This window comes from Schistocerca americana, chromosome 10, assembly GCF_021461395.2.
Source record: "Schistocerca americana isolate TAMUIC-IGC-003095 chromosome 10, iqSchAmer2.1, whole genome shotgun sequence".
Lineage (NCBI taxonomy): Eukaryota > Metazoa > Arthropoda > Insecta > Orthoptera > Acrididae > Schistocerca > Schistocerca americana.
This window is the reverse complement of record NC_060128.1, coordinates 51,307,016-51,331,335: the sequence shown is the minus strand read 5'-3', so window position 1 is coordinate 51,331,335 and position 24,320 is coordinate 51,307,016. Positions and strand designations below refer to the sequence as shown.

General features: G+C 43.9%; 1 protein-coding gene across 3 annotated transcripts in view; it reads right to left on the bottom strand.

Moving 5' to 3' along the window:
• LOC124552487 (aminopeptidase Ey-like) overlaps positions 1-24,320 on the bottom strand; it is a 440,551-nt gene that overhangs the window by 52,609 nt on the left and 363,622 nt on the right. For all 3 annotated transcript variants that reach the window (XM_047126769.1, XM_047126768.1, XM_047126770.1), the window contains exons 9-12: positions 22,553-22,760; positions 13,948-14,231; positions 5,241-5,446; positions 1,727-1,894 (exon numbers count right to left, since the gene is read on the bottom strand). In XM_047126769.1, the coding sequence (XP_046982725.1) occupies positions 1,727-1,894; positions 5,241-5,446; positions 13,948-14,231; positions 22,553-22,760 (866 nt within the window). The remainder of the gene's footprint in view (positions 1-1,726; positions 1,895-5,240; positions 5,447-13,947; positions 14,232-22,552; positions 22,761-24,320) is intronic.

Below are 24,320 nucleotides of genomic sequence, written 5' to 3'. Positions count from 1 at the left end.
AGAGGTAAAAATTGACACACATGCTTGGAATGACATGGGGTTTTATTAGAACAAAAAAAAGAACAATGTTCACAAAATGTCCGACAGAGGCGCTGGACAGCAAAACTGCTACCGTGACGGGTGAGAGGTACGCCGATATGTTACAGAATCGCATCATCCCCAGCCTGGCTGATGAACACCTGCTGGAACGTACGATGTTTATGCAGGATGGCGCTCCACCCCATATTGCTAGACGCGTGAAAGATCTCTTGCGCGCGTCGTTTGGTGACGATCGTGTGCTGAGCCGCCACTTTCGTCATGCTTGGCCTCCCAGGTCCCCAGACCTCAGTCCGTGCGATTATTGGCTTTGGGGTTACCTGAAGTCGCAAGTGTATCATGATCGACTGACATCTCTAGGGATATTCAAAGACAACATCCGACGCCAATGCCTCACCATAACTCCGGACATGCTTTACAGTGTTGTTCACAACATTATTTGTCGACTACATCTATTGCTGAGGAATGATGGTGGACATATTGAGCATTTCCTGTAAAGAACATCATCTTTGTTTCGTCTTACTTTGTTATGCTAATTATTGCTATTCTGATCAGATGAAGCGCCATCTGTCGGACATTTCTTGAACGTTTGTATTTTTTTGGTTCTAATAAAACCCCACGTCATTCCAAGCATGTGTGTCAATTTGTACCTCTGTATCTACATTATGCCATGGTTTATTCAGTTTTCAAATTAATAATGACTTTGTGATCACCCGGTATATAAATGTATAAATGACCTAGTAGATAGTGTCGGAAGTTCCATGCGGCTTTTCGTGGATGATGCTGTAGTATAGAGAGAAGTTGCAGCATTAGAAAATTGCAGCGAAATGCAAGAAGATCTGCAGCGGATAGGCACTTGGTGCGGGGAGTGGCATCTGTCCCTTAACATAGACAAATGTAATGTATTGCGAAAGAAGGATCCTTTATTATATGATTATATGATAGCGGAACAAACACTGGTAGCAGTTACTTCTGTAAAATACCTGGGAGTATGCGTGCGGAACGATTTGAAGTGGAATGATCTTATAAAATTAATTGTTGGTAAGGCGGGTGCCAGGTTGAGATTCATTGGGAGAGTCCTTAGAAAATGCAGTCCATCAACAAAGTAGGTGGCTTACAAAACACTCGTTCGACCTATACTTGAGTATTGCTCATGAGTGTGGGATCCGTACCAGGTCAGGTTGACAGAGGAGATAGGGAGGATCCAAAGAAGAGCGGCGCGTTTCGTCACAGGGTTATTTGGTAAGCGTGATAGCGTTACGGAGATGTTTAGCAAACTCGCGTGGCAGACTCTGCAAGAGAGGCGGTCTGCATCGCGGTGTAGCTTGCTCGCCAGGTTTCGAGAGTGTGCGTTTCTGGATGAGGTATGGAATATATTGCTTCCTCCTGCTTATACCTCCCGAGGAGATCACGAATATAAAATTAGAGAGATTCGAGCGCGGACGGAGGCTTTCCGGCAGTCGTTGTTCCCGCGAACCGTACGCGACTGGAACAGGAAAGGGAGGTAATGACAGTGCACTCCGCCACACACCGTTGGGTGGCTTGCGGAGTATGAATGCAGATGTAGACATCAGTTCGATCACCGGGCAAGAGAAACACAACGCCGAGTGAGGCAGTCGGAGAGGCGAGCGCCGCTGGTCGGCCCGTGGGGTGGGCGTGTGGCTAGCCGGCTGGTGGCCGACTGACTGACCTCTGCAGCAGCCAGGGCTCGCGGGCGCAGGTGAGCGCCTGCAGCAGCTGGACGCGCTCCGAGGCCACGTTGGAGGCGAGGTAGCGCTCCCAGGCGAACCGCCAGCGCGCCTCGCCGCCGTGCCGCAGCGCCGTGCACACCACCTCGTACTGCAGGCCCGGGGGCACCCTGCGGGCAAAGTGGTGAGGTTCTTACCTGCTGCCTCCTACTCAGACTGCAGGACATCAAACGGGCCGACTCGGAGCAGGAGAGCCACCACAGGATATTTCAATTTCCACTGTCTATACACTTACAAAGTAAGTAAAATGAAAAATGGTGCAAATGGCTCTGAGCACTATGGGACTCAACATCTGTGGTCATCAGTCCCCTAGAACTTAGAACTACTTAAACCTAACCAACCTAACGACATGACAAACATCCGGGCCCGAGGCAGGATTCGAATCTGCGACCGTAGCGGTCTCGCGGTTCCGGACTGAGCGCCTAGAACCGACAAGTTAAGTCATAAAACTATGTCAGCATGACTAGCAAGGATTCCGGATTCACACTCATAGCAGTGCAAGTTGAAAAACAAAACAGTTTTTTTTCAGATGTGAAATTACGTCATTTTTTCACTTACCATTGGCTGCATTTGTTGCTATAGGTACACTTTTCTTCGTAAATAAGAGAGACTCTTCGATGAATTTTCCACAACATACAAACCGTACTTACAGACGTATCAAACTCTAGAATTTATCCAATTTATGAAAAAAATGAATGAGCCGTTAGATTTTAAACTTCAAAACTCAAATTTCATAATAGTTAATTATCTCAATTTTTACCATAGTTTTTAATACATTTGGAAAATTCTAGAGTTTACCTACATACATTTGGGGAGCAAAATAACTGATGATGCTCGAAGTAGAGACGATATAAAATGTAGACTGGCAATGGGAAGGAAAGTGTTTCTGAAGAAGAGAAATTTGTTAACATCGAGTATAGATTTAAGTGTCATGATGTCGTTTCTGAAAGAAATTGTATGGAGTGTAGCCATGTATGGAAGTCAAACGTGGACGATAAATAGTTTAGACAAGAAGAGAATAGAAGCTTTCGAAATGTGGTGCTACAGAAGAATCCTGAAGATTACATGGGTAGATCACATAACTAATGAGGAGGTATTGAATAAAATTGGCGAGAAGAGGAGTTTGTGGCACAACTTGACTAGAAGAAGGGACCGGTTGGTAGGACATGTTCTGAGGCATCAAGATCACCAATTTAGTATTGGAGGGCAGCGTGGATGGTAAAAATCGCAGAGGGAGACCAAGAGATGAATACACTAAACATATTCAGAAGGATGTAGGTTCCAGTAGGTACTGGGAGATGAAGAAGCTTGCACAGGATAGAGTAGCATGGAGAGCTGCATCAAACCAGTCTCTGGGCTGAAGACCCCAACAACAACAACAACCTACATACACTTTCTTCGAAGTGGAAGTTTACAGAAAGCTTGATGGAAAATTGGGCCATAGAAAACATAATTAATCAACCTGTACTGACAGGCACCTCCATGGCTCCTCCCAATATCATCCTACACACAAGTAATCCACCCTGCACACTTTAACCGAGAGGGCTCTCAGGATCGGTGGACGTCTGAAGGGTGAACTACAAAACCTCAAGTCCATTTTTTGTGCCAACGGTTATGGAATGAAAGTAACAGATAAAACTATGCCGAGAAACAACGAAGGCAATAGAGGGTAGCGAAAGGAAGCACAAAACATCGCTCTATTACCATAAGTTCAAGGTGTCACTGAACCGGTGGCCAAATTCTCCATCGAGCGGGCAGCAACACAATAAAAGATGTTCTTCGCACAACGAAAGACACACTTGACAAACTGCATGCTGCTGCTGGAGTTGACGAAATCAGTTTGGTTTGTATGTTGTGCAAAATTCGTCGAAGAATCTCTCTTAGTTATGAAGGAAAGTGTACGTATCGCAACAAATGCAGCCAATAGTAAGTAAAAAAATGATGAAGTTTCACATGCAAAAAAATTATTTTGTTATGTTTTCGAACATTCACTTCTACGAGTTTGAATCCTGAACCCTTCCTGGTCATGCTGACAAATATTTATGAATTTACTTGTTAAGGGGGGTAGGACGTCAAACGGGCCGACTTGGAGCAAGAGAAGCACCACAGGACATTTTAATTTACACTGTCTATACTTTTACAAATAAATTCATAAAACTTTGTCAGCATGACCAGGAAGGATTGAGAATGCACACTCATAGAAGTGGAAGTTCGAAAACATAACGAAACAATTTTTTTTACGTGTGAAATTACATCATTTTTTCAGTTACTAATGGCTGCATTTGTTGCTATTGGTACACTTTTCTTCATAAGTAAGAGAGATTCTTCGATGAATTTTGCACAGCATTCAAACCGTACTTAACGGTGTATGAAACTCTAGGATTTTCAAAATCTATTAAAAACTGTGGTAAAAATTGGGGTAATTAACTATAAAATTTGTGGTTTTTCTAAACATGAAGTTTAAAATATAACACCTCATTCGTTTTTTCATAAATTAAATACATTCTAGAGTTTCATACGCCTGTAAGTATGGTACGTATGCTGCGCAAAATTCATCGAAGAATCTCTCTTGCTTGTGAAGAAAAGTGTACCTATAGCAACAAATGCAGCCATTAGCAAGTGAAAAAGATGATGAAATTTGACACGTAAAAAAAATTATTTCGTTATGTTTTCGAACTTCCACTGCTATGAGTGTGAACCCTGAATCCTTCCTGGTCATGCTGACAAATACTTATAAATTTACTTGTTAAAAGTACAGACAGTGGAAATTAAAATGTCCTGTGGTGCCTCTTCTGGCCCAAGCCGGCTCGTTTGACGTCCCACCGCTGTTAAAGAAGAGCACGATACACCGCACCGCGATGTTTGTGTTATTATTTACTGCGACTGCATTTTACATTTTTCACTATTTAACATTCTATGAAAGAATTATGAATGAACACAGTAACGTGAGGAAGGAGATTTACAACAGTGGCTCAAATATGCGAGACATTTTAATACTCATAATGCAGCGCCACACACTGAAGAATTGGTTTCGGTCCGTACGAGTAATGATGTGTGTTAACCCACGTCAGTTTTCTGTCAAAGGTTAGTCCCAAGTAAAAGTTTATTCGTAAGCACCTATGGGGTTTCAGAAAGCAGCCGCACAGAGAAATATCAGACGTCAGCGTACAGTGCATCTCTCCCAGTTTCGATCTGTGACGTGGGTGGAGAAAGCCCCGCTAGGGGGCAAGTGTGCCAGAACGTGCAGAGGAATCGACCATTCCGTATTGCCACATCAAAACAGTGAGCGTCTCCAGATCTCTAAAGCGGGCAGGTGCCACTGTGGCTTTCTGAACAGCACCAGGAGCGGCGTCTCCAGCACACGGCACACTCGTACTGATGCCCGTATGGAGAATCTGTAATGGGAGTGTGGGAGAGATGCTCCGCCCACTGACGCGCCGCTATGCTGGTACTGACGGGTTCTCCCGGTCAGGGTCCGGCTGTCGCATCCAGTCGGCGAACAGCTTGGTGGCCTGCTGCACGCAGTCGGCCACGCCCAGCCGGCACGCCCACGACACCATCAGCCTGCGGTGCAGGAACCCTTCCAGGTCGTCGGACGCCAGCGGCCGCTGCAGGTCCACCCACGTCTTCATCGGCTCCGCCATCAGCTGCGTCACGAACATCTGCCGGCACACCGCGAGCTCTCGTAGAATTCGAAGCTACACCGACAGGCGTAAGGATGCTGTCACCCGCCCACAGATTAGATTTAGATTTAGATTAGATTAGATTAGTTTTTCGTTCCATAGATCCGTGCTGAGGAGATCCTCGTGGATGTGGAACACGTCAATTTTTTTTAAGCTGAAATAACAATACTAATAGTATGAGTATATACAATACATTATTTGTTTCTATTAAGAAATTCGTCTACAGAGTAGAAGGAGTTGGCCACTAGTAAGTCTTTCAGGCTCCTTTTAAACTGAACTTTATTTGTAACAAAATTTTTTATGTTTCCTGGAAAATTATTGAAGATGAGTGTTCCTGAGAAGTGGACTCCTTTTTGCACTAAAGTAAGTGCTTTTAAGTCCTTGTGCAGACCATTTTTGTTCCTGGTATCTTATGTATGAACTGAGCTGTTTGTTGGAAAAAGAGATATATTATTTAGGACAAATTTCATTAAGGAGTAAATATACTGAGAGGCAGTAGTTAGTATACCCAGTTCTTTGAAGAGGTTTCTACAGGACGTCCGTGAATTTACTCCACAAATAATACGTAGTACACGTTTTTGAACTCTGAAAACTTTTGTTTGACTTGAAGAGTTAGGTTAGGTTAGTGTTTTTTAACGTCCCGTCGACAACGAGGTCATTAGAGACGGAGCACAAGATCGGGTTAGGGAAGGATGGGGAGGGAAATCGGCCATGCCCTTTCAAAGGAACCATCCCGGCATTTGCCTGAAGCGATTTAGGGAAATCACGGAAAACCTAAATCAGGATGGCTGGAGACGGGATTGAACTGTCGTCCTCCCGAATGCGAGTCCAGTGTGCTAATCACTGCGCCACCTCGCTCGGTCTTGAAGAGTTACCCCAAAATATTATACCATATGACATTATGGAATGAAAGTAGGCAAAGTATGCAAGCTTTTTCATTTTTATGTCGCCTATGTCTGCTAACACTCGAATTGCAAATACAGATTTGTTAAGGCATTTCTGCAGTTCTGTGGTGTGCTCCTCCCAACTGAATTTATTATCAAGTTGTAATTCCAGGAATTTAAGACTGTCACCCTCTTCTATCTGCTCTTCTTCATTTCAGTGAGTTGGCTTTAAACGATTTATTAATATCCATGAAAATATCATTAGCAGATCTTTCTAGGACTACACTCAACATACTATTTATTGCAATACTTGTGTCATCTGCAAACACAATGAACTCTGCTTCTGGCAGTGTAACTGATAAGAGATCATTAATGTACACAAGAAAAAGCAATGGCCCTAAGATGGATCCTTGTGGGACACCACATGTAATTTCTTCCCAATCTGATGATGACTGATGACTTAATTCACTAGTCCCTTGCACGGGCACCCTTTGTTTCCTGGTAGCAAGGTATGACTTGAACCATTTTGCAGCACTGCCCGTGACACCATAGAATTCTAATTTATTTAAAAGGATGTTGTGGTTCACACAATCGAATGCCTTTGACAAATCACAGAAAATACCTGCTGCTTGTAATCTGTTATTTAATTAATTAAGTACATTTTCACTGTAGATGTAAATAGCCTTCTCCGTATCAGAACCCTTCAGAAATCCAAACTGTGTTCTTGATAATATGTTATTTGTGGTCAGATGGTTGAGAAGCTGTCTGTACATTACTTCTTCTAAAATTTTTGAGAATGCTGGCAAAAGTGAAATCGGTCTGTAGTTTGATGGGACTGGTGTGTGTAGGTTTGATAGCTGTACTTTCCCTGACTGAACAGGTTCTAAATAGCTAAGTAACTGGTCCCACTGCAAACAAGTTCTTCATTTTTTTAGACTGTAGCTACGACGGATGTTCCGTATTGATTGGCACTTCATTTTATTCCCATAATTCGTAGTGTGCCATTTTACTCACCATAACAATTGCAAGTACTTTGGTCTAACGGTAGGTGGCATAGCAATCACTATCAGTGTTATCCTTGCACAGTACTCTCCATTTCCCCAGCTGATGTCACTATGTGAGCAGAAAACGTGGAGTGTGAGCGTCAAGGGCAGTGCTGGAACGCAGTTTCTGTGAGGTGACGGTGCAAACACTTCCGACAGCCACAACCGCTTGGCACAACCACGACGATTGCTCCTGCAACACGACAGTGCTCGCCCCGTACAAGTAGGGCAAAGATGGCTCCCATTCTGGTACTGCCACACACACTGTATTCTCTCGAGTTGGCCCCTTACGATTGTTACCTATTCAGGGCTATGAAGAAGCCTCTCTGGAGAAATCACTTTGCAGATGTCCAGGAATTGTTAGCGGCTGTCCTGTAGTGGCAGCTATACACTACATGTTACACACGATTCGTATCCCAGCTACTTACTAAAAATAGGTCAACATACCACAGACACTTGTGAATGTGGAGCAATCAGCACCTTATACCGCATCGTCTGGGAGTGTATCACTAGACGAGACGTTTCAGGTCAGGGCAGGTGTGGCTTTGGTGACGCAACTGTCTGCAGTATAATTAGGTACGAGGAACTGTGGCATAAGCTGAACGGCTAAAGTATCAGCCTATAACCATCAAGCGTAAGTGGCTGGGAGACAAGCGAGAAGAGGTCATAGAGTGTGACAACGAGACATACAATGGCAGAACATCCACTTCCAGAATCAGTCAGGAGAGGGTGATCGAGAAGGATTTCCTGTGACCCTGACTGCCGTCTCGCAATCTGTACAGCTCGAGTGGCAAAGCAGCACTGCCCTGTGGATTCTGAGTTCTGCCTCAGTGCGCCGGGGCTAACCGGCTAACCGTCTAGGCAAACGAGAAACGTTGGTCAGTTCTGATACCGAGGAAAGTAGAGTAGTGTAGTGAAGTGTAGTGTAGTGCAGCGTAGTGTAATGCTGTGTAGTGTAGTGTAGTGGGTAGTTGAATTACAAATTACAAAATTTGCTATCCAGCGATGCAGCCTAGTACAATACAACAATAGCATCAGCCGTCTGGTTCTGGATGAGCACATACATGTGTGCCGGATAGTGAAACGGTAGTATGCAGAATTCTTGTCTTTCTCTTAAAAATTATCATGTTTCCTTTTTTTTAATGTAAAAATTTTATGTAGGTTTATCCCCCTAAAACCATAATCCTTGGTTGTACTAACACATTTGAAATCATTTTAAAATATACTCCTGGCCATTAAAATTGCTATACCACGAAGATGATATGCTACAGACGCGAAATTTATCCGACAGGAAGAAGATGCTGAGACATACAAATGATTAGCTTTTCAGAGGATTCACGCAAGGTTGGCGTCGGTGACGACACCTACAACGTGCTGACACGAGGAAAGTTTCCAACCGATTTCTCATACATAAACAGCAGTTCAGCAGCGTTGCCTGGTGAAACGTTGTTGTGATACCTCATGTAAGGAGGAGAAATGCGTACCATCGCGTTTCCGAGTTTGATAAAGCTCGGATCGTGCAGCCCCGTCTCGATCCCTGAGTCACCAGATGGGGACGTTTGCAAGACAACAACCATCTGCACGAACAGTTCGACGACGTCTGCAGCAGCATGGATTATCAGGTCGGAGACCATGGCTGCGGTTACTCTTGACGCTGCATCTCATACAGGAGCGCCTGCGATGGTGTACTCAACGACGAACCTGAGTGCACGAATAGCAAAACGTCATTTTTCGGATGAATCCAGGTTCTGTTTACAGCATTGTGATGGATGCAGCTGTGTTTGGCGACATCGCAGTGAACGCACATTGGAAGCGTGTATTCGTCATCGCCCTACTGGCGTATCACCCGGCGTGATGGTATGGGGTGCCATTGGTTACAGGTCTCGGTCACCTCTTGTTCGCATTGACGGTACTTTGAACAGTGGATGTTACATTTCAGATGTGTTACGATCCGTGGCTCTACCCTTCATTCGATGCCTACGAAACCCTACATTTCAGCAGGATAATGCACAACCGCATGTTGCAGGTCCTGTACGGGCCTTTCTGGATACAGAAAGTGTTCGACTGCTGCCCTGGCCAGCACATTCTCCAGATCTATCACCAATTGAAAACGTCTTGTCAATGGTGGCCGAGCAACTGGCTGGTCACAATACGCCAGTCACTACTCTTCATGAACTGTGGTATCGTGTTGAAGTTGCGCGGGCAGCTGTACCTGTACACGCCATCCAAGCTCTGTTTGACTCAATGCCCAGGCGTATCAAGGCCGTTATTACGGCCAGAGGTGGTTGTTCTGGGTACTGTTTTCTCAGGATCTATGCAACCAAATTGCGTGAAAATGTAATCACATGTTTGTTCTAGTATAATATATTTGTTCAATGAATACCCGTTTATCATCTGCATTTCTTCTTGGTGTAGCAATATTAATAGCCAGTAGTGTACTATGTGCTATATTTGGTTTGTACTTCTACCTAGATCGCATACTAAAAGGAAATTGCTAATAAGTGAATAAATAAATGGCCTGTGGTTAATCAAAGGACTCCAGAAAAGTAGTTTGGGGGGCCTACAGAAGTTACAGGGGCCAAACCGGGACAATGCGCTGGCGTCATCCTCGGCTGTCCTTGTGGTTGCACCCTGTGCAGGTGGTGGTGAACTCTGAACCCAACATCTGAGTCAAGTGATGGGTGGCCAAAGACTGAGCTTCTGCCATTACATGCTATTCCAAGCTTTCACTTACAGGTTTTTTCCTTTGATAGCTGAAACCAAGCAATGATTGTAACAGTTCAGTGAACTGTTGTATTTGTAGACATGTTGAAAGAGGGGTGCACTTCACTCACCATTCAGTGCTCGTATTTCATATTCCTAATCCCAACATTCTGGTATTCGGTAAAATAATAATTCAGGCAATATTAATAATTTCGATGGGTTGCCTGATTTATTTGACGATTTTTACAGTTTGTCTCACACTGATCTGTGAGAGGGGCTTGGAAGGAATTTTCTTTATTTATGGGCGAGGGCAGCAGTCTTCCTAGCAGCCATGATGGCTTCCCGTTTCCCATCCCTTTTCCGATCGCCAGGGTAGCAGGAGGTGCCGTTTGAAAGTTCAGTAGCGGCCAAAGTTTCTCCTGTTCTCAGTTCCCCAACCTGCCTTACCAACCTTGTAACTGCTAATCCTGCTCGATTTTAACGTCGCGAGGTCGCCTCCCTGTGAAATTGCGGCCCTATGATTGGCCAGTTGAGGGTGGGCCAACCGCCCTCCGCGGGTGGGTGGTGGACAAAGGGCCAGTAGGGAAGTTCCGGTGTGACCGTAGGCGCAGCTTCCAGGAGATGGAGGTCGGTAAGCACGAGCGCCGGCGTGCGCTGCAGACTGCCGCCCTGCGGCCCACAGGGAACCTTGTAGGTCACTGTGAACAGTTTCGCGTCTTGCGGGTTTCATTCCTTTAGTACGGGAGGCTAGCGAGCGACTCACGCACGGCAGCATCTTTCTTAGTCTTTAGCTGATTCGTGGTGGTGGTCGTTGCATGCCTGCAACCCCTTCCTTTAGTAAATTGGCCCCCACTTGATAATACGGCGATCGTTACTAAAATTCCTTTTCTCCCGCTGTCGTGGCTTGTTATGAACGTTCGTGGGGGCAGGCTGCTGAACTCGAATCTTTCTTCCCGCACCCCCATTTGGTTGTATTATTGTTCGATTTTCAACTGTTTAATAAATGAGTCCTTTAATCTTACAATCTCCCTTTCATTACGTGAAATCATCCCTAGTGTCACAGAATAATGCAGAACTATAACGGTTGCTATAAGGTCGTGCAGGTCTCACGCCATTACCGATAGTATAAAGATTCAATATCGCGCGCCTGGCACCGATAATAGTAATGATCATTTTCAATTATTCCCCACTGATGAACTGGTAAGTGTTCCCGGCTCAGTGTGAGTACGTGAGCACTAAATCCTCTTGATGTGGTGGAAGTAGTGGCCTCTGTTTTACCTTGCTGGTTTAGACAAAAAATATCAAAAATCACAGCCCCTACAGCAATGAATAGTAACTTGTAAAATAAAAACGAGCCACCGCTTTCAATGTGCAATAGTACAGTTACCCTAATTTCTCTGCAATTCGCAGTACTAATGCGATGGTTCTCCGAATTTCAGAGAAATTAGGCTAACTGTACTATTGCACATGTATTCAAATACAACAGTATTAATGCGATGGTTGACCGCGGTAGCGTTCTCACTTCCCGAGCACGGGGTCCCGGGTTCGATTTCCGGCGGGGTCAGGGATTTTCACCTGCCTCGAGATGACTGCGTGTTGTGTCGTCTTCATCATGATCATTCATCCCCATTACGGTCGCAGGAAGGGAACGGCAAACCACCTCTGCTAGGACCTTGCCTAGTACAGCGGTGCGGGTCTCCCGCATCGTTCCCCTACGCTCTGACAAATAGTATTGGAGTTGATCATCAGCAATGCCACGGTTACGAATTTACGTTCACCTGGTGGAAGGATGACTGTCTATTTGGAACACTGTATTTACAGTTCTTTCTTTACACAAACAGCAGTATTACAGTTATTCAGTGAATTCCTGTCTTTCTTCCACTATTATTCATTTGGTTCATCGTTTGCACTAGAGTAGAAGACAAAATACCACTGACGGTTCTTCAATTATACAGTTGTGGTCCCGGCGGAGGTTCGAGTCCTCCCTCGGGCGTGGGTGTGTTTGTTTGTCCTTAGCATAATGTAGGTTAGGTAGTGTGTAAGCTTAGGGACTGATGACCTTAGCAGTTAAGTCCCATAAGATTTCACACATTTCAACATTTTTCAAGTCCCTGGACTGAAGACCACAACAACAGCAACTTGGATTCCCGGGTTCGATTCCCGGCGGGGTCAGGGATTTTCTCTGCCTCGTGATGGCTGGGTGTTGTGTGCTGTCCTTAGGTTAGTTAGGTTTAAGTAGTTCTAAGTTCTAGGGGACTGATGACCTAAGATGTTAAGTCCCATAGTGCTCAGAGCCATTTGAACCATTTGAACAACTTGGAGCAGAACAATGACATAGCCTCAGACGTAAGTGAAGCAGGTGGCAGACTTCCAGCTCTTTGGATGGAACCATTAAGATTGTTTGTAAAATACTTGTGTGACCCATCTCAAAATACTACTCAAGCGTGTGGGATCTGTGACAAATAAGCCTAACAGGTGATGATATATCTATACAGAGGTCAGCATGAATGGTCACAGGATACTTTGAGCGACTGGAGAGTGTCACAGATATCTTGAGTAATGTGACATGGCAGGTATGTCAAGGTATGCGTCAAGTGTTCTGTGAAAGCAAGCCTACTAGCAAAGTTTCAAGGACGAAATAGTGAATTAGGAACGTACAGTGCATTAATTTAAGTTCGCTAGTCGGCTCTCCAAGTCTGAGTCGATAAAAGTCGGAAGGCTTGTCAGTTAGTGTATCATAGGTGACAGTACTGTGTAAGGCAGGCAGTGTCGTCTACTGGTTACTGGTTCGTGCTTCATCTGTCTTGTAATGTTTCCTTTCCTTCTCATAACTTTATGTAACTGATGAAGTGCACAGTTTTTTATTCAACACGTAATATCAATTACATTTACGAGGACAATGTTTAAGAGATGGTTCAAATGGTTCAAATGGCTCTAAACACTACGGGACTTAACATCTGACGTCATCAGTCTCGTACAACTTAGAACTACTTAAACCTAACTAACCTAAGGACATCACAGAAATCCATGCCCGAGGCAGGATTCGAACCTGCAACCATAGCAGCAGCGCGGTTCTGGACTGAAGCGCCTAGAACAGCGTTTAAGTGACTTTTACATCTGTGCTTAATTTCTGAAGCCGAAGCACAGGTTTGGGTTCACACCCTGGAGAAGGAAGGCGTATCGTTCGGAGCACACAGTTCCTCACCCCGCGGTGGCTTATGTGTGGTTCAGACTCGTTTCCTCTACTCCTTCAATCCGCTCCAGTAATCGGCCAACTTCCCGTGAACACATCAAACGAATATGCTACGCCCTTCTGTGTATCGCTGCTGTGGAGACTGCCCAGACAGTATTAGACTAATTAGATGTAGGCAGTCTTTTTTTCCCATTTCCATGTGAGAATAGAGGGATACTAATACGAGTCACAATGTACTCTGCCATGTACTCCTCATACATTTTTTAACATTTCCATTTCCAAATACTGTTAATTTAAAAATTACATCTGTTGCTGCAGATAAAAGAATAGAAAGGAAATACAAAGGACAAACAAAGGAAAGAAACAAGAGAAACAAGGAAAAAGAAACATACAAAACTAAAACAAAGAAAAACAATATGAATGAGAAACAAAGAAAAAATAAAATAAATAAAATGAAAAGCATGTGTTCACATGATGGGACAAGGGCAACAGTGTGATGGGAGGTGGGGACTGGGAGGGAGCTGAGTGAGATCTCTTTGGACTTCACACCCAATCACAGCAGCTAAGAGGCTAACAAAGACTCGTCTTAAGATTCGGATGGTGTGCCAAAAATAATACAGCAGGGGTTTGACAGGTCCGGACAGAGGCGTGACGTACCCGGAACAGGCCGAAGCTGGCGGTGCGCCGCACCAGGCGGTAGATGTTGGAGAGCCCGGAGAAGGCGGCCTTCCAGGGCAGGTAGTCTGGCTCGCGCTGCAGGTAGGTCAGCAGGGAGAGCGCGTGCTCGTAGGGCAGGTCGCCGCTCCACGCGAGCGCGAGTGCGTCCCCCAGCAGCTGCGCGCGGCTCAGCCTGTCGATCCCCGACTTGCTGGGGTCGGAGCCCTTCAGCGCCTCGGCCAGCAGCATCCAGCCACGCGAGTCGTACAGCACCCGGTACAGGCCTACGGCACGTCGACATCACGTGACACTGTGCTTTTGTGCTGAGCAGGTGCAGATCCAACTGTGGAGGTCATGAACATCCCCTAGGGATCATCCCCCCCCAAAAACACATTTCTGTGGAAACGTATACGGTTTGTTTTACTATTACAAGTATAAACGACAGGGGTCACAAGAAGACTGCTAGGTAGCAGTCATGGAAGTGGTGTAAGGATAATCCTACAGCAAAAGCTAAGTTGATTGGTTCGTCCGTTTGTTTATTTCGGGGAGGGGGGATTTAACAGCGAGATCATCAGTCCCATTGAATTAGAGGAGGATGGGAAAGGAAGTCGGCTGTGCCCTTTCGAAGGAACCATCTCGGCATTTCCTGAAGTGATTTAGAGAAATCGTGGAAAACCTAAATCGGGATGGTCGGACACAGATTTGAACGTCATCTTTCCAAATGCAGGTCCACTGCGCCGCCTCGTTCAGTAAAAAGTTAAGTGTAGACTACCAGGTCACATACGCTGTCAAACCGAAGCCCAAGTTGAACCAGGTGACTGAAAGCTTTGCGGCTTTGTGGAGAGATTTTGATGAAGAAGATGAGGTGCTTGTAGCAGCAGGAACTAGGAACGGTCTGGCTAATAACATAGGGTAGAGTACTGAGAAAATAGGAGAGCGAGCAACACACTCTCATGTGAGGTTTGTGGAGGTTTTGCAGTGCCGTGACCAATCCTGGGTTAACACAACTTTCACCTGTGTAAACAAAGATAGTTTTTGACTGAAGCAAATTCTCAGAGCTGTGCAGTACCTCTTACTGCGCATGGGAGGGGGAGCAACAAGTTTGATGTGCATCTTGCAGAAAGTGTAAGGGGGGCTTCAAGCACACAAGGCAAAATCCATCAGGTCACTGGAGCCAGAGGGACACATTTTCTAGGTTACAATCGGATTATAGACAGACAACCTTGGAAGGAATTAGAAAAGAACAGAACCATACTATATGTAACAGTTTCCAGAAAAATAAAGTTAGTTTTCTTCATCACAAATTTAGGGAACTAAGCGTACTCTGAGTCTTCAAGATAAGGGAACGCCTGAAGTGATAGCTGTTCTGTGCCTCTTTCAACACCACATTACCAGAGGGACAGAGTATAAGGGGATTATAAACTAGCATAATTTTCATGTATAGTTAACATGGGAAGAGGAGGCATTGAAACATGTTTAAATGTTGGATACAAAGTGGAAAAAACTGAAAAAAAAAACAGTTTTTGTGCAGTTTAACACCTAGAAGTTTGTGCATGGGAGCTGTTACTGCAGAAAACTTCTCTTGTGTTTGCAACAGTCTGTATTTCCCCTTTAGGAAACACTCAGCTATTTACAAGAAATCTAGATGCATTATTGAGTTACATTTCAGGCAAGAGTAAAGAGTATTAGTTTGTGTAGGTTTCAACTTATGTTTCTTAAATGATTCTGACAGGAAAAATGAACCAGAATCATTACTAGGCTGTTTCATTGTCATTTTGCTGTCCAAGTTTCCACTTGCACTAAAGCAATACAGTAGGAGTCTGATAGTACTTTTATACACAGTGCTCAGGCTGTAACAATCAATCTGTGCCTAACTGTTAATGGTAAAGACGGTGTTGCAACACGCATTCATCATGGACAATTAATTGAAGTAATTTGCTAGTCAACAGCTCTGAAACAAGTTCATATCAAGCAATTAGCCCCATTAATGAGAAAAGGGTCAATATCTTAAGAATAAGGTGGCTTGGGATGAGATACATATGCAAAAAGACACTAATGTGAAATTCACTATAATCCACAGTAAATTTCTGTCAATATTTGAAACTAGTCTTCATAAAATATTTTTCAAAAAGTACATTAAAAAACAAGTAAGCCATGTATAACAATAAAGGTTAAAGCAAAGGGGAAATTTATATAGAGTCCAGAATAAGTCAAGATCTAGTATTACTTGCATTCTACAAAAAAAGTGTAATATATTAAAGAAAATGCCTACAAATATGTATACTTTGTGATCAAAAGTATTCGGACACACCCAAAAACATACGTTTTTCATATTAGGTGCACCGTGCTGCCACCTACAGCGAGATACTTCATATCAGCGACCTCCGTAGTCACTAGACATTGTGAGAGAGCAGAATCGGCTAAGGGTGGGCAAACACGATACTGAATTCCGGCATTACCGATAGAGCGCGCCACGATCTTTTAAGTTGTTTTCAGCCAGATGTCCGGATACTTTTGATCACATAGTGTATGTCATGTCAGTAAACAATAATTCATAGAATAAGACTGAAACTACTATATATGGAACATTGTGGAATCAGACACAGGATGACCAATGTACATCATATCACAACAAAAAAATTAAATGACAGTGTTGTGACTGAGAATTCACAAGCTGCAAGTATTTGTAACAATAACTACCCAAATGTATCTGCACTTATAGGATTACATCGTTAAGTTGAAAAAGCTGTAGAATACATAAAATAATTTTAACATGCCATTCCACAAAGCTTTAAGCAACTAGAGGTAACACTAACATCCTTCAATGTAATTAATGAAATTATAAAAAAGAAATCTAAAAAACAAAAGGTCATATGGAGTCTATGAAATTTCTGCCAGAATTGTGCAAAGCTACTGTAACGTAATGTGTAATGTCATCAGTGATACATGTAATGCATCACGAGCACAGAGAATTTCTCGAGGCAGATTAAAATAGGCAATGGTTAAACCTCTTTATATGAAAAGTGACAAGTAAGAAGTAAATAACTATCGTCCAGTATGCTTACTGACGTTCTCTTTTCAGAGTATTCGAATAATTAATGTATTCAAGAACAGCCCGGCATTCAAGTAGAAACAATTTACTTACAAAATCACAGTTTGGATTCCAGAAGGATTGCTCGACAGAGAATGCCATTGATATTTTAAAACACCAAATATTACAAGCATTAAACAATGAAATATCAACAGTTATTCGTTTTGTTATATTTCCAAGATGTTTGATAGCATAGGTCGTGTTACTCTCTCAGAAAAGCTAAAGTTTTATGAAACTGATGGCTCTACACACAACCAGTTAACAAACAGAATGCAAAAGGTTTGGATGAAGAATTAAAACAGTGCTGAAAAGCGAGGATCAAAAATCACAGAGTCCCACAAGATCCAATTTTGGGCCCACTCCAACTCCTTACACAGGGTGTTTCAAAAAGAGTTTTACAAACTTTGGGGATAGTTTCCTGCATCAAAACAAGAAAAAAGTTCATATTAACATGTCTCCAAAAATACTTCGTTTTGCTGAAAGTTTACAATTCATGTGATCAGAGCTCATCAACCCATAAACTCGTAATAAATGCTCGAAATGTCCCCTTCTTCCTTATAAACATGCATAAACTCGTCGAATCATGGACTGTAGCACCCTTTCAACCTGACAGTTTCGAATCGTTTTGCAGACTTCCATGATATGTCGATGAACAGTTTCTGCACCCAGGTGGTTTGCTGCATAAACCAATTGTTTAAGGTGCCACCAGATATAACAATACAAAGGACTGAGGTGAGGAGAATGTGCAGGCCACGGAACTGATCATCCACTAACTATCAATCTGTCTTGGTAGGTACCAACCACTGAGACTCAAATGTGCAAGAGCTGCTCCATGCATAGACCACATGTTTCTTCTGCTTTTCAGGGACAGATCTTGGAGATGATAAAGATACATGAGTTGCTCCTGAAGTATCCTCCTTTCTGACCATGGAGATGTAACACTTTTCTTGCACTGATACCCAGCTGTTCTTCGACAGCCATTAGAACGTGCTCTTGCTGGTCAGGTGTCCAAACAACACACGGTCTTCTTCTGTTAATAGCTTACAATGCTACAGCACCTGTCTTGGCAGTGTGACAATACACAGCACCAGAGGTTGGATGACTTGGCAGTCTTCAGTCTAGTGCCATTTGATACAACCCTGCAACCTCGTGTCCATTACTGTTTGCACAGCCGCTGCTCACGAAATGAACATCCTGCTGCGTTATAACCAAGCACTTTCAGTTAACTCATTATTTTTCATACATGTACACAATGGACACATTGAACGTAGGCGAATGACTAATGTAGCCACAAGTCTGTTGCACCATGAGTCAAACAGGTACATGGACAACTGAAGCTCTTTGGTTGTACCTAGAAAGCTGTTTAATGTCAACTTTCATTAATGGCTCGAAAACGGATTTCCGGACATATGTGTAAATGAGCTTTTTTTCTTGTTTTGGTGTAGTGGCTCTATCCCCAAAGTTGGTAAATTATGTGAATGAGTTTCCAAGTAATATTTGTCAAGCAGAATTGACACCTTTTGCAAACCAAACAAGTGTTGTAATAAATCCCATTACAGAGAAAACAACAGAAGAAATTGTTAATGATGTTTTTGAAGAAATTATTAAATGGTTCCCTTAACTGTGAGTAAACAGAATGTCCATAGTCCTGTAGAACAAGTAGAGCCATATCAACACCTGATGTAGCATCTGAACAAGAATCAGTAAACAGGGTACAGTGCTCAAAATATTTGGGCGTACATATTGATGAAAACTTGAACTGGAACAAGCTTAGTACTGAGTTTCTAAAACAAGCAAGATCTGTTCTTTTTGCTCTCCATACAATTGGTGGTACCGGAAACAAACAAATGAGCTTCCTGGCATATTTTGCCTATTTCCAGTCAATGATGTCTTATGGAACTGTTTTCTGGGGTAACTGTGATTGCGCTAAGTCTAGCGGTAAGAATAGTATATGCTGTTCATCTGCAGTGGTCATGTACGTACGTCTTCAAGGAGTTAGGCATTTTGACTGTACCATCAGGATACATATATTCGCTAGAAGAACTCGTCACCAATAATGTACAACAATTTAATAGGAATAGTGATGCATATACTACAATACAAGAGTAAAAGATGATATATATCACCCATTATTAAAACTAGCAGTGGCTTACAAAGGCGTTCATATGTAGCAGCAAAAGAGTTTGATCATTTGCTCAATAACGTAAAACATCGCACAGATAGCGAAGCAAGATTTAAATGAATCCTAATTTAAGTTCAACCGGATATCTCGTTCGGTTATTTATTTAAAAACTGATAGTTCACAAAAAAGTTAGTTTTTAGTGGAGTTGCATGAGCAGAACCAAAAATATGTTCTGCAATGTTAATACTAATCACGTATACATATGTAGTAAAGTGACTCCTTCGCCATCGTTTGGATACAAGAATCGCTTAGATGATTACAGAATATGTAACTAACCAATAATGAAACAAACCCTTTGGGGATCGTAAAACCGATGTGGTTTTCCCAACATGACGCATTATGGCTGAGTTTATAAACGCCATATAACAGAGTCCCCAAGGATCCAAGCTAGAGATGTGCACTTGAGGACGAACACATCACCAAAGGTGGTCCACGTGCCACCACTCATGTGAGGACGGGTTTCGTCACGTCTCGTCGTCGATTAACCATAGACTCAAAAATCCCAGGCGTAGTACAAGGCATAAAGAAACAATCGAAGTAAACAAGCAGCAGATTGCGTGCCATGTAAATATAGGGGTAAAAACTGTTAGGGAACAGAGATGAATGTCACACACATCAGTCCCTCCTAACAACCCATATTTTGAGAATGGGTGAAGCAACAGGCACTGTGGCGACTATAACTGATATGAAATACATAGTAATTGCTAATGTGGGCAACAGTTAGCTGTATAATAGAACGATGAGAATGCAGATTTGTGGCAGACTAGGATTTGAACCCAGATTTGCCACTTATCGCGAGTGGTCCCCTCAACCATTAGGCTATCCCAACATAACTCATGGCCAGACCCAAACTTCCATATGTCGTCAACCATGCGCCTATAACCTGTACTCAAACATCCACTGTGTATATTCCCATACAAGGGAGGCATTTTACCTGAAAGTTGCTTGCCCAGAATGGCAGATCAATATGACATTGCTGTGTTACTCCGAATTACAGTGCAGTGTTCCTTCAGCCATGCATGCAGGTCCGAAGAAACTGCGGCGACTACACCCATTATGAAGGAACACTGAGTCATAATTCAGAATAAGACAGGCACTGAAATATCATATTTATCTGCTGGCACCATCCAAGTGATTTTCAAGTAAAATGTGTCCTCCACAGTAGAGTACACATAACGGATGTAAGAGTACTGGTTATAGATGCACAGTTGACAACATATGGTACGGAAGTTTGGGTTCAAATGGCTCTGAGCACTTCGGGACTTAACATCTGAGGTCATCAGTCACCTAGAACTTAGAACCACTTAAACCTAACCAGCCTAAGGACATCACACACATCCATGCCCGAGGCACGATTCGAACCTGTGACAATAGCAGTCGCGCGGTTCCGGACTGAAGCGCCTAGAACCGCTCGGCCACAGCGGCCGGCGAAGTTTGGGTCTGGCTGTGAGCCATGCTCAGATAGCCTAATGGTAAGGCGACTGCTTGCAATAAGGGGGAAAACCGGGTTCAAGCCTAAGTTGGCTGATTGATTTGTGTGTGTGTGGGCGGGGGGGGGGGGGGGAGAGACTAAACAGAGAGGTCATGAGTCCCATTGGTTTACGGAAGGAAGTTTAAACGGACCATCCCAACATTTGCTGGAAGCGATTTAGGGAAATCACGGGAAACCTAAATCAGTGTGGCCGGACACGGGTTTGAACCATTGTCCTGCTGAGTGGGAGTCCAGAATGCTAACCACTGCGCCACCTCGTTCGGTTGAGCCCAAGTTCGGCAGAAATTTTCATTAAGGTGATTCAGATACACAGCTGATGGTTGTCTACATTCGCAGCTGCGAATACATTTCATGGTTCTCTTTCTTGTTGCACTTGCAAATGGGGTGACAAATAAACGACTGTACGAGCTATGATTTCTCTCATCTTGTCGTTGTGGTCCTTACTTCAAATTTACTGAGAGAGCAGTGGAATCGTCCTCCAGCCAGCCTCAGACGCCGGTTCTCTAAATACTCTGAATACTGCCTTGTAGGAAGAAAGTCCTCTTCCCTCCTAGGATTCGAATTTGAGTTCCCAAAGCATACCCATACCACTCTCATGGATAGGTTGTTTGCAGATGACGCTGTCGTTTATCGACTAGTAAATTCATCCAAACAAATCGCAATACGAATTAGAAAATATATCGATATGGTGCGAAAATTGGCAATTGACCCTAAATAACGAAAATGTGAGGTTATCCACATGAGTGCTAAAAGGAATCCATTGCACTTCGGTTACACGATAAATCAGTCAAATATAAAGGTCGTAAATTGAACTAAATACCTAGTAATAAGAATTACGAACAACTTGAATTGGAAGTAAATGTTGTGGGGAAGGCTAACAAAAGACTACGTTTTATTGGCAGAATACTTAGAGAATGTAACAGATCTTCTAAAGAGACGGTCTACACTACGCTTGTCCTTCACCTTTTAGAATACTGCTGTGCAGTGTGGGATTCTTACTGAACAGGGTTGGCAGAGTACATCGACAAAGTTCAAAGAAAGGCAGCGCGTTTTGTTTTAACGCGAAATAGGGAAGAGAGTGTCACTGAAATGACACAAGATTAGGAGTCGACATCGTTAAAACAAAAGAGTTTTTCGTTGCAGCGAAATCTTCTCACGAAATTTCAATCACTAACTTTCTCCTCCAAATGCGAAAATGTTTTTTGCACCTCAAACTAATAGGGGGAGAAACGATCACCATAATAAAACCAGAGCTCGCACCAAAAGATATAGATGTTGGGTTTTTCCACGTACTGTACGACATTGGAATAATACAGAATTATTGTGAAGGTGGTTTGATGAACCCTCTGCTAGGCACTTAAATGTGATTTTCAAAATATCCACATAAATATAAATGTAGATTCTGACTGAAATGACCGGTTACAAACCCAGCAGATCTCTGAGTTTATTCTATGTCTTGCATTAATCCGACCTCGTGGGGTCCCAAACACTCGTCAGTATTCAAGTACTCAAGAATGGGTCGCACTAGTGTGGTCTTCTTCATAGATGAGCTACACTTTTCTAAAATTCTCCCAATAAACTGAAGTCGACCACTGGCCATTTGCAATTTTAGGTGGTTGAATGATTTTTTTCTAAGACCAGCAATTATATCGAGAGTAAAAGTAGCTGGAGTTAGCTGTTTAATCAGCTGAGTAATACAGTTCTTCCAGTTCATTCTACCCCGCTTGCTGGCCCCCATTTACACTCTACATCAAGTGTCGCAATGCCTGCCAGATAGTGGGAAGCGGCCGCAGTGCAGACAGTAGCGCCGGCCCCGGCACAGAGCCCTGTGGAGACCCACCGGTGGCGTGGACGTTGAGCAGCACCCAGTCGCCCTCGGCAGCATCCAGTGGCAGCGTCAGCACGTTCGGCCGGCCCCGGTCGCAGTGCAGCCACACTCTGCGCACCTCGTGCGGGTCGCGAGCCGACGTGTACGTCACCGGCACCTCCCAGCATTGCGAGACATTCGAGCGCCGGACGTCCGACGGTTGGTACGACAGGTACCTGACCTGCAGACACACGGCACTGCACTGCACATGTACTCAGGGCGGGGGACTCGAAGAGAAACGAGGCATTCATACATTGTGCCGATGGCTCCCACTTTTCTGTAATTCCCTTTTGTGTAAATGGAATAGAACTGGGGCTGGATGAAGACGTGAACAAAATACACTGAAGAGCCAAAGAAACTGGTTCACCTGCCTAGCATCATGTAGGACCCCTGCGACCATGCAGAAGTGCCACAAGCCGACCTGGCACGGACTCGACTAATGTCTAAAGTAGTGTTGCAGGGACCTGACACCATGAATCCTGCACGGCTGTCCGTAAATCCGGGCGAGTACGAGGGGGTGGAGATCTCTTCTGAACATCACGTTGCAAGGCATCCCACATATTCTCAAAAATGTTCATGTATGGGAAGTTTGGTGTCCAGCAGAAGTGTTTAAACTCAGAATAGTGTTTCTGGAGCCACTCTGTAGCAATTCTGGGTGTGTGGCAGACACATTGTCCTGGTGGAATTGCCCAAGTCTGTCACAATGCACAATGGACATGAATGGATGCAGATGATCAGACAGGATGCTTACGTATGTGTCAGCTGTCAAGAGTCATATCTAGACGTATCAGGAGTCCCATATCACACCAACTTCACACGCCCTACACCAGTACAGAGCCTCCACCAGCTTGAATAGTCCTCTGCTGACATCCAGGGTCCATGGGTTTGTGAGGTTGTCTCCATACCCATACACCTGCATCTACTCGATACAATTTGAAACGAGACTCGTCCGCCAGTCAACATGTTTTCAGTCATCAACAGTCCAATGTCTGTGTTGACAAGCCCAGTTGAGGTGTAGAGCTTTGTGTCGTGCAATCATCAAGGTTACAAGCCTGGGCCTTCAGCTCCGAAAACCCATATCGATGATGTTTCGTTGAGTGGTTCGCACGCCCACACATCTGGATGGCCCAGCCTGGAAATCTGCAGCTATTTGCGGAAGGAGTGCACTTTTGTCACACTGGACGATTCTCTTCAGTGGTCGTTGGTCCTATTCTTGCAGGATCTTTTTCCGGTCGCAGCGATGTCGGTGGTTTGATATTTTATCGAATTCCTGATATTCACAGTCGCTCACGAAATGGTCGTGCGGGATAATCCCTACTTGATCGCTACACCACGTTCAAAGTCACTTAAATCTTGATAACCTGCTATTGAAGCTGTAGTAACCGACCTAACAACTGCACCAGACATTTGTCGTCTTATATGGGCGTTGCCGACCGCTGCGCCGTATTCTGCCTGTTTACATATCTCTGTATTTGAATACGCATGCCGATATCAGTTTCTTTGGCGCTTCAGTGCATATACCAGCAGCCATATTTTTATTTAATAATTTTATTTAGCCACCAGTTGTAGTGCGTCATTGGCACCGTCTCCAGGACCCTATACGCATAACCAGGTAAGTCACCCAGTTGTTTGTGTTTTTATTGGGGCCATTTATCCACCTGGTTTCCATTCACCTCTAACAAGGTGTGAAAGGCCCACGTCGCTCGATAAGTTTATAGGAAGTCTACAGAACCCAGCTGGA